At 37.6% G+C, this 11,423-nt stretch overlaps 1 protein-coding gene across 1 annotated transcript; it reads left to right on the forward strand.

Annotated features, from left to right (window-relative positions):
• Window positions 1-436: 436 nt before the first annotated feature.
• On the forward strand, window positions 437-2,917 carry LOC141428703 (uncharacterized). Its single transcript, XM_074088707.1, has 3 exons — window positions 437-1,430; window positions 2,013-2,099; window positions 2,785-2,917. Exons 1-3 carry the CDS (start codon window positions 1,318-1,320, stop codon window positions 2,915-2,917), a joined length of 333 nt encoding a protein of 110 aa, XP_073944808.1. The 5' UTR covers window positions 437-1,317.
• Window positions 2,918-11,423: the final 8,506 nt, after the last annotated feature.

Below are 11,423 nucleotides of genomic sequence, written 5' to 3' on the forward strand. Positions count from 1 at the left end.
ACTTATGTAGGATGGCATGTATTCATGTACACCATCTATTAAATTACAGAAAAAACTTGTTTACTTACAAAAATCTGCAATCGTTTGAAAAATGTCGCGGACAGATTAGTGTCGGTAAAAAAGTTGATTGGCCCAAATACATAGTACAACAAATTCGTGCGAAGTCACTGGGAATTTTCAGTTCGTTAGTTGCCTGTAGGTGTGACAACGACACGCGCTGTCGCGCGCATCCCTGTCACAGGCACATCTCGATTACCTTTTGTGTCTACTTTTCTTTTGTTCCTTTTCTGGAATCTGGAACAACGCGACTTTATCTCCGTGATAATGGTTTTGTTGGCAAAGATAAGACTTCTCGACCAGCGTTCCAACCATTTGTACACTACGAAGAAACGTAGATTTAGTCTTTTATTGTGCAAACAGTCCCAACAGTGTTAAGAGTCCGCAGCAAGCTTGATTCTCCATACAAATCGTAGTTACGTCCTTATTTTAAAATAACAAGTAGCATCATCATGATTTTTTGTAAATACAATGAGATAAGGCATATCTAGGCCTGAAATTAGTTTATGACTCTTGAAATGGTATTACAAAGAAAATAGAACGAGTACAAGTTTTGCATTTTAAGAGCCAAAAACCCTGTGCAGTTCGGTTAAATACTACGGCCAAAATATAGTTCAGATTGAAGTCAAAACCTATTTCCGGCATCGACTAAACTATGTAGTTTCATAAGAAAAAGCATTTTTCCGAAATGATTTTGTGGTTTTCAAATGAGAACGAAACTACGAAAATCAGTAAAAAAACTATACATTTTTTATGCGAATCTGCAGCGAATCACTCTAGCGCGGGGGAACGGTACGGGGGAGGGCGGTACGCGCCGCCCTTTGTCCTTGGTTTACGCTGGCCCTGCGTGTGCGTGCGTCGCTCGTTAGTAGTGACTCGTCAGCTGTGCGCGAGAGTTACGTAATATTATTTGGTGAATTCTCTTCGTATCATAAACGCGATCTAACTACTTACGACTTGGACTGATAACGGATTTGATATTTCTTGGTGATACTGGTGGTGTGTGTGCACATACTGTTCGACGACCTTGGCTTTCTTATATGGACTTTGCATTTTTATGTTACAAAAATGGATTAACAGGGTAAGTACCTACCTAGATGCATTTTAGTCAATATTACCAAGTACTTATAAAAAATGGGTCCATATATCGGCTCGCATACTGACAAACGATGATTTGGACAAAAAATAATTATGGTTTTACTAGAAAAGAGAAAAGAGTACCTATGCGAACTATGGCGCTCCCATAAAAAATAATTATTAATGTTCTTGTTTCCAGAAGTGAAAAGATCATCGAAGACAAGATTATGGTTATCGGCTCGTAGGAAAAAAAAAGGACCGGCTCGTCATAAAAAAGAAAACATTAATCCTAATAGGTAAGTTATAACTAGGACAGTAGCGTAAGATTTTCTTCCTTGTCCTCTATTACAAGCTTTTATTTAGTTTCACCTGTCCCGATATTTGTCTGTAATCAAATCTTGCATTCGACCAACTTCTAGCAGTCGGATTGACTTGAAATTTTGCATAATTATGTAAATTGCGTGACAATACAATAATCTGGTAGCTGACATCCTGGTAGTCCGGCCAGAATCGTCTCCGAAGGACGGAACTCTTCAACTGTTACAATGTTATCGACTTGTTTTTGGTATAGGTACAAAATAAATGTAGTTTGGGTAACAATGCTAGTAAAGTCGACAAAAAGTACAGTCAGCAAAAAAGCTTGTATTAAAAATGAATTTTCGTACTCGTACCTTTATTTATTATTTTGTACGACGTAGGTACACCACACAAACTTGTTATTTCACTTATACAGGTCATAGCACTGTAATAGCACATTGTGTATTAGGGCGGTAAGTAAGGTATTACGAACGAAGTATTACCTCTGGTAGTCTCTGTTATTACTTTGACTAATGGCGACTGACGTCATTTCACCATGTATGTATTTTTCACATGTGCAGTACGCTTGGCACCGGAGAGCATGCCAGTGAGCAGTCTGATAGTGATAACAATACCGATCCTCCACCTCAACCTCTAAATTTAAGCAGGTTAGTGTTTTTATTATATTTTTACTAGTTTACAATCTTTTATTTAACTTGCAATGTATGTACCTATGTACTCGTATGTATGTATGTGAGGCTCAAATCCTGCGAGTTGAATTTGACTCAGTTTCAGTGGTCGAATTGACTTGAAATTTGGTATACTTATGTGAATTGCGTGACAATACAATAATCTGGTAGCTGACATCCTGGTAGTCCGGCCAGGATCGTCTCCGCAGGACGGAATTCTTCAACGGTTAATGGCATCGACTTGAAATTTCGTATGATGTAGTTTAATAGGTAACAATGCTAGTAAAGTCGACAAAAAGTACAGTCAGCAAAAAAAAAAGCTTGAACAGATTTTTTTTTACCAAAAACTTATTTCACAGCTACTTACGTTTTTCACTTGTAGTTTTATTTTCGCTCTTGACTGCAACTGCACTGAGACTAGTACCTACTCGTACCTATATTGACACGGCTATTAAAGATGATTTCAGTTTATTATCTTGATCGATGTACACCGCACTTCTGTTATTTCACTTATACAGGTCATAGCACTATAATATCCCATTGTTCATTAAGGGCGATAAGTAAGGTATTACGAACGAAGTATTACCTCTGGTAGTCTCTGTTATTACTTTGACTAATGGCGACTGACGTCATTTCACTATGTATGTATTTTTTACATGTGCAGTACGCTTGGCACCGGAGAGCATGCCAGTGAGCAGTCTGATAGTGATAACAATACCGATCCTCCGCCTCAATTTCAAAATTTTAGCAGGTTGGTGTTTTTATTATTATTTTTACAAGCTTTTACCTTGCAATAGTTGCAATGTATGTACCTATGAATGTATGTGCAGGTAAAATCTTGCGAGTTGAATTTGACCCACTTCTTCCACATTTGGTACGGAAAAGTAGTTTGGATGAAAATGCAAGTACAGTCAGCAAAAAGCTTGTATTAAAAATGTAGTCGCGCGCACAATATGGCACCGAAAATCGAAACGTATTTTTTGCATAGCGTCACCGGCGTTAGAAGTTTTCTGTAGTAGTGTACGCCTCATAATGCAGTATCAAATATTTTTATTTCACCGTATACTCTGATTTAACCTTGCATGGTATAAATATAACGTAACTTTTTTTTTCCTTTCAGAAATTTGAGTCCGAGTACTCCGTCCTCGACACCATCATTACAAATTGAACTTGATCATGATAGCAATGAGGAAGTCGTACGTAAAATGACAGGTCGACGAATTTTCAATGTTCAATATTTATTTGAACAAATGAAGGCTGTGGATCATAGTCCATTTAATTGCAGCTTTAAAGATATGGATTTTGTGAAGGAGTCGAGAATCGGATTCCAGTCAACTTTTCTTTTCAAATGCAAAATGTGTGGCAAAAAAGAAGCATTTAATAATGAAAAACTAGAGTCTAAAATTAATAAAAATGTTGTTCAAGCAGTCGTATGTTCGGGTAGTGGCTTTTCCCAATTAGATGAGCTTTGCGCTCATTTAGATATGCCATGTATAGCGGAGAAAACATTTGGGAAAGAGAATTTGTTGCTTGGGGATGTTTTAAAAGATATCTCTTTGAAGAGCATGTTTGAGGCAGGACTCGAAGAAAAACAAATGGCAATTGAAAAAGGAAACGTAGACGCTGATGGCGTTCCCTACATCACAGTAGTAGCGGACGCATCGTGGGGAAAAAGATCATATCGTACCAGCAATTATAATTCATTATCCGGGGTAGCGTGCATTATTGGGTATGAAACTAAAAAGGTTCTCTTTTTAGGAATACGGAATTCTTATTGCTCTGTATGCGCTGTTGCAAGTAATAAAAAGATTGAGGTCAAGAAACATAAATGTTTTAAAAACTGGTCTGGTAGCTCCACAGCAATGGAAGCCGACGGTGTAGTAGAAGGTTTTAAATGCAGCATAAATATGCATGGCTTGAAATACACCAAACTTATTGGTGATGGCGATAGCAGTGTCATGAGTGCTTTAAACGAAGCATTGCCATATGGCCACTCCACTGCTATACACAAAATAGAATGCAGTAATCATTTATTACGAAATTATTGCACTAAATTGAGAAATTTGACAAAAAAAACTGAAAATAAACAAGGACCTGTCCCTATTATCATGAGGAAATGCCTAAATGATAACATATTGCGACTACGAAAGGCAATTAAAGGAGCAATAGACTTTTCTTCGAAAATGGAAGGGAAAACTTTTACTGAGAAAGTAAATGAATTAAAAAAAGACCTACGAAACGGGCCTTGCCACGTTTTTGGTGAGCATGCCAACTGCAAAACATATTTTTGTAATGGCCCGAAACCAGGCGAAGAAAACTTCATAGGCCAAATGAAAGATGTGGCTTGTGGTATGACATATACACCGCTATAAGTCCTATTTTAAACAATGCCGAAAGTCTCCTTATGGGGCAAACAAACAATATTGTTGAGCAGTTTAATGCACTAATCGCAAAATTTATAGGAGGCAAACGAATAAATTACTCCCTTCGTGGATCTTATGAGTCCCGTTGCTACGCAGCTGCTACAAAAAGAAACACCGGGAGTCTTGTAGCAACCATGAGTAAAGTATTAACAAAAAATGAAGAACTGGGGACTTACACGCAGAAGTATGAGAAGAGGCAGGCAGAAAAGGCGAAAAGAAAATCAAGCCAAGACAAAAAATCAAAACGAAGAAAACGTATCGCAGGACCCGATGAACATTACGGTGATATCGAAAAAGAACCAGATATGGAAGTTGAGCACTACGAAAAAAGAAAACAAGCACTCTTAGCAGACTTTTCAAAAAGTAAAATAGAACTTGAAAATATCCAAAAAGATACCGTTGGGCAGGCAACGAACCCTGAATGGATCAAACAACGAAAAATACGCCTTACTGCGTCAGTGTTTGGTCAAATATGTAAGAGAAGAGCTGCCACGTCGTGTAAAAATATTATAAAAACACTCTTATATAGCAATTTTAAAGGTAGCGATGCTACTAGATACGGCAATGAGAATGAGCCCATCGCTTTAAAAGAGACTGAAGCTGCACTAGGAGTGCAAGTATCACCTTGTGGGTTATACATCCTCGAGGAACACCAGTATTTAGGCGCGAGTCCCGACGGAGTCATAGACGAAGAAACAATTGTGGAGATCAAATGCCCAGCTTCGGCGGCAAATATGACGCCAACAGAAGCTATTTTAAAGAAAAAAATTACTTTCTGTGTGTTGGACGAAAGTGATCCTCAGAAAATAAAACTGAAGCAAAATCACAACTACTTTTATCAAGTACAAGGTCAGTTAAATATTACAAAAAAAAGATACTGTATCTTCGTGGTGTGGACTCCAAAAGGCATATTATTCGAAAAAATCGAAAAGGATACAGGATTCTGGGAGAGCATATTAAATAAATTGAGAAAATTTTACATGGAATGCATACTACCTGAAATTATAGATCCGCGTCTACCTAGAAAGTTACCGATACGAGAGAGTTCTTAAAAATAAGCGAATTTTCATACTTGTATGTATTAAAAAATAAAACACAATATTGTATGACTTTTTTTATTTTATTCAATACACCCAATCTTCAATGTGTCCAATCAAGTTGATGTTGTAGTCTATAGATATTATACTTTTCACTTCTCATGCTCGTAAAGTTCGTTTTTATGCTGAGATTAAGCGACATAAAATGACTTTTTATGCTCTAGTGCATAAAATAAAATCTTTGTCTAAGACCAAGCTAATCAGGTGTCAACCAGCCACAAACAGAAAGTTTTTAACTTTTTTATTTATTTATATAAAACTAAAAATTAACCAAATCAATCAAAATAAATCAATAAAATAAAAAATAGAATTATGTATATAGTAATTCATGAAAAATAAAAGAAACATAGTAAGTGAACCATTGTTTCCACTGTTGCTATTTCCTCGAATTAATCGAAGTAAAAAGCAGTGTAAAACTCGAGCATTAAACCCATTTTTCCCTCGACGTGTCTATCCACCCTCGCCGTACCGGAACGAACGTCTTAAAATCGTAAACGTCGTAAAATGGCTCGTTTTATGCTCTTGTTGTACAATCGACTATTTCACTTCTCATGCTCGTAAAGTGCGTGTTCATGCTGCATCTAGGCAACATACAATAACTTTTTATGCTCTAGTGCATAAAGTAGAATCTTCGTCTAAGGTCAAGGCAATCAAGGTGTGAAACCACAAACAAAAGAGTTTCTACATATTTTTTTATTTTTTTACACCTAAAAATCAATCAAATCGATGAAAATAAATCAATAAAACTAATATAGTAAAGCATGAAAAATAAAAGGTACAAAATAAGTGAACATTTATTTTTACTATTGCTATTTCATTTCTTCGCAAGCGAAGTGAAAAGCAGAGTGTAAAACTCTAGCATTGAGCCCATTTTCCCCTCGACGTTTCTATCCACCCTCGCCGTGGCTCGGGTGGCTATATGAACGTCTCGGGTAAAATTGCTCGTTTTATGCTTTTGTTGTACAATATACTATTTCATCACACTTGCTCGTAAACAGTGTCGTAAGCTGCAGGCTAACTTGGTTGCAGTCCTTAATAAAACCTAAGGGCCTTTTTTTGGCGTTATGAGTTGTTGCGCGTACTAATACTGCTGCGCGCGCAGGTTCTGCACGACTAGCAGGAGGACCTCGTGCACGCATGTCAGGCACATGCTGCGGGAGGCGGAGGGCGGCTGGTAGCTGGCGCTGCCAAGAACTGCACCAGCGGTATCGGCAATTTTTGTAACAATAATATTTTTCTTTTACACATATACAATTTTACTCGCAAATGTGATGAAAACATTGTAAGTCGCACGGGCGGTACTATAATTATGAACATCGACCTAGTCCTCAGTCTTTGACTTTGAGCTTCTAATACTCTCGTTCGTAATTTCTTATTAACCGCCCTTAAGACATAATGTACTATTACGCCACACCTGGCCATAATGTGAGTTTTACCGCCCGCTATGCGTATGGTAAAACCCACTTTCTGGCAAGGTGAAGACGTAAAATTGTGTACTCACCATGGGCAGTAAAAAAGTTTTACAGCGTAATGTGTAGTGTAATGTACATTTACGTTTTTGGAACGCCAAATAATATCCTAGCCGGTAGCTGCCCTCCCGCGCTGTATATATTATAATCTTGGTCTGGAGATGTTCTACTGTTATATTCTACTTAGATACTGCAATAATTTCACCATTGTATGAAGATATTTTACTGCAATATTGTTACTGTGACATGTCTCTAGCTCCGCCTTCCCGCTAGCGCGCTCTTGCTTTCTTTCTAGCGCCCTGTCTTACTCTAGGTGAAACAACAACATTTTAAAGCGTTAGCGCGTGATCTCAACGCGGAGTTGAGCGCTACTTGCTTCGGACTCTTAAACTATTTAATACGAGAGCGAGAGGGACGGTACGATACAAACTTCGAGTTTCGAGTTTCCTTGCTGTGTTAGTAGCCCTGCAGTATTGTCTATCGCATTCACCATCTCATTCCACCCACATCTTATGCCGTCCGAAAGATGGAAGTGGTAAAAACGATTGTGATTCCGAGTGCGTTAGACAATAAGGCCTCTCTTCTATCAAGATATCAGATCCGGTGCGTTGCCAACCTAGAGACCTAGGATTAAATACTTTAGGTATATGCCAATAAATCTGCTTACTGCACTAGAAATGAAGTCTCATTCACCTGTGGATTTCCGTAGCGCTGGCGCCATGCCAATGAAGTTTTGGGCGGCCCGACTTAAGCAATTACGGGGTAAGCTGGCTCGGAAAATTGTTCCTCGCCGACACATTAATATTATAAACTAGCTTTTACCCGCAGTTTCGCTCGCGTGAATCAAAAACAGTTCAAAGAAGCAAGCAGTTAAGCAAGCACGCAAGCAAGCACGCAAGCAAGCACGCAAGCAAGCACGCAGGCAAGCACGCAAGCAAGCATGCAATGCAAGCAAACATCTAAGCAAACTTGCAAGTGAGCATGCTTCGCTCGCGTGAACCATAAACATTTCAAAGAAGCAAGCAATCGAGCAAGCATGCAAGTGAGCATGTAAGCAAGCACGCAAGCAAGCACGCAGGCAAGCACGCAAGCAAGCATGCAATGCAAGCATGCAATGCAAGCAAACATCTAAGCAAACTTGCAAGTGAGCATGCTTCGCTCGCGTGAACCATAAACATTTCAAAGAAGCAAGCAATCGAGCAAGCATGCAAGTGAGCATGTAAGCAAGCATGCAAGTGAGCATGTAAGCAAGCATGCAAGCAAGCATGCAAGCAAGCATGTAAGCAAGCAGGCATGTAAGGAAGCGTGCAAACAAAAAATCAGGCAAGTATAGTCTCAAATGTGACAAAATAGTGTAGTAAAAATAGTGTAGTAGTATCAAAGCAAACATTCATTCAAGCATGTAAGCAAGCATGCAAGCAAGCATATAGGCAAACATGCAAGCCAGAATGCAAGCAAGCATCTAAGCAAACTTGCAAGCAAGCATGAATTCAAGAATGCAAGCAAATATATAGGCATACATGCATGCAAGCATGCAAACAACAAATCAAGCAAGCATTAGTCTCAAATGTGCAAAAACTAGTGCAAGGCTGTATTCAAGCTGCATTCAAGGCTCTATTCAAGCATGCACACAAGCATGCAAGAAAGTATGCAAGCATGCAAGCAAGTATGCAAGCAAGAATGCAAGCAATCATGCAAGCAAGCATGCGAGCAAGAATGCCAGCAAGCATGCCAGCAAGCATGCAACCAGGCATGCAAGCAAGCATGCAATCAAAAGATCAAGCAAGCATACTCCCAAAGGTGCAAGCAATAATGTAAGCAAAGCAAGCATGCAAGTTATTTAGTTTAAATATTGATCACTTCGCTCGTGTAAATCGTTAGATACAGCGGTTTAATTGATTTCTGGGATTTTACAAAATTCCCGAGGGAATTCCTGAAAATTATCGTGGTTTTCATTGATGTTGCATTAAAACAGCCATCCCAAATTTCATTACTCTAAGCTCAGCGGTTGTTATTTCGAGATTTTATCCCTATCCCGTGGGAATATCGGGATAAAAAGTAACCTATGTTTTATTCCAGATATCTACCAATTTTCATCCAAATCCGTCCAGCCGTTTTAGCGTGAAGGAGTAACAAACATACTCACTCACTCACTCACAAACTTTCGCATTTATAATATTAGTAGGATTAGCGCCAACACGTTTACTGCAAGCGCCTATTAAGGGCAGGTGAAAGTTAAAATTATTTTCGAGTTATGCGAGGCTTAATTAAAGTGGCGAGTGATGGGACGCGGTTTAAAATGCCAGTTTTATGTTGCTAATATTTTTCATCGTTTTATCTCTTCTGTTCTCTAAAATAACCGTATATTTTAGAGACAGACCGCTTTATTCTGAGTGGTCTTAATATTTTATGTACCTATACAGCACTGCATGCGGATGAGTTTCAGGGATCGAAGCGATACAATGTAGATGGAAACATAATAAGTATACGTGACTTATAATATGAGACTAGTGTAAAAAAAGAATTTGTTTGATTAAGGATTTAATTACCTACATAAAATGAACCAACACACCCCTTGAAGTTGACAATCTGAACAAGATTTCAACTAATTCGATTGATCGAATATTTTACGTCTCTTATTCGCTGCATGTCAGTGAAAATGAAAGTACCCCAAAGATCAAAAAATTTAACTGCCAAACCTTACGATTCACGCAAGCGGAACCACGGAAAAAGTTAAGTTACAACTATTTTGCAACCTCAGTTAGCATAGCAACCATCGAATACGAGGAAAATTCAATTTCGCTGTTAAATTTAAACCCTCGATCTCTCGCTTCACCAGACATTGCTCCACCGGGTCACATCTTCAATATTGTTCCTGCAATATTAAAAAACTGTCGAAATACGTTTGGCGTTTGAAATATTATGTTTCTATTTTTTTTTTTTGCTAACTGTACTTTTTTCACAAGAAGTGACTTGATCACAAGAAGTGAAATTCGACTTGCAAGCTTTGACGACAACTTACATACAAACATTCCAAGTCAGATAAAAACTTGTAAAAAAAACGACGAGGTATACGTATGGACAATTCTAAATTACTATTTGCCACTCCCGAGAAGTCATAAGCATCATTACAACTGCTTCTGGCGTCTTCGTTAAAAATAAGTATGTCGGCAATTTGAGCGCCTCCAAAATTATGTATTAATTTTAGGAATTTTCCTTAATGACATTTTAAAAGTTGTTACATCTGCACCCTCATTCTGCACCCCAGTTTTGGGAGCGAGGTAACTTTCGAGAACTTCCGAGATCTTAATAGCATTGTTATTCTACGATTTTGCTGTCGGACTTTCTTCTTATATCTCTTGACACGTCAATACTGAAAAAGGTAGATAAATTAATTTTAAATGATATAAAGATATTAAATAATTAATTATAATATATAAAAAATTTGGTAGAGTCAAGTGTCCTCTCTCCTCTCTACAAGTTCGATAATTAGCTGAAAAGATCTGAAAAATCGTAAATGAAGGACATATTTGAGACTAATTTAAAAGAAAATACTATCACGGCAGAGTGATTAGCCGTTTTAAGTTAACGAGTAAAAGTCAATCAAAATATTTACATTGTTTTCTGTATGTCTTAGTATAAATTGTAAAAAGTGAAGATATCGAAAACCAAATGATGAAGAATTTCATAAATCACGTGAATATAAAATTCATTCCTACCGTCTTAGATTTTAGATTGCATTGTAATCTATTACATATAAGATAACCTCGTCGAGAACAACCAGATATACATACTAACTTGAGCAGTTATTGAGGTAAGATTAAGATATATGAGGTATTGGAACGAGCTCGCCTCTGATTACGAATGCAAAATGTAAATAAGTTGAAAATTAAAATACCAGGAGAAAAAAAGTAAAGTTGTATAATAAATTACCTTTAACTCTTGGGGTGTTGAATGTTTCAAGGTTAACATTTCACGTTTTTTTGATCTAAAAAAAACCTTTTAATTTTAGTGAATAAATTTGACGTTGTTGATCGCAAGAAATGATCGACGTTTAAAAATGGAAGACGTTCTATATATTCATCTGTGTGTTTATATTGTTTGCCTATTTAGTGAGTAATATATTCTCTTTTTTTTATTATATGCCTACATTATTTTCGCGTGGCCTGACACGTCCTTGACCGGTTTTGTTTTATAGTAGCCCACTTAACAGCGAATGGAACGGAAGCAAGCATAAACTGGTACTCAATTAAATTTACTCGATTTCCTCGATTTGTTTAAAGCAACTTCAAAAGCCAATTTTCTATGTGCACT

The sequence above is a fragment of the Choristoneura fumiferana genome, chromosome 6 (assembly GCF_025370935.1).
Source record: "Choristoneura fumiferana chromosome 6, NRCan_CFum_1, whole genome shotgun sequence".
NCBI classification, from domain to species: domain Eukaryota; kingdom Metazoa; phylum Arthropoda; class Insecta; order Lepidoptera; family Tortricidae; genus Choristoneura; species Choristoneura fumiferana.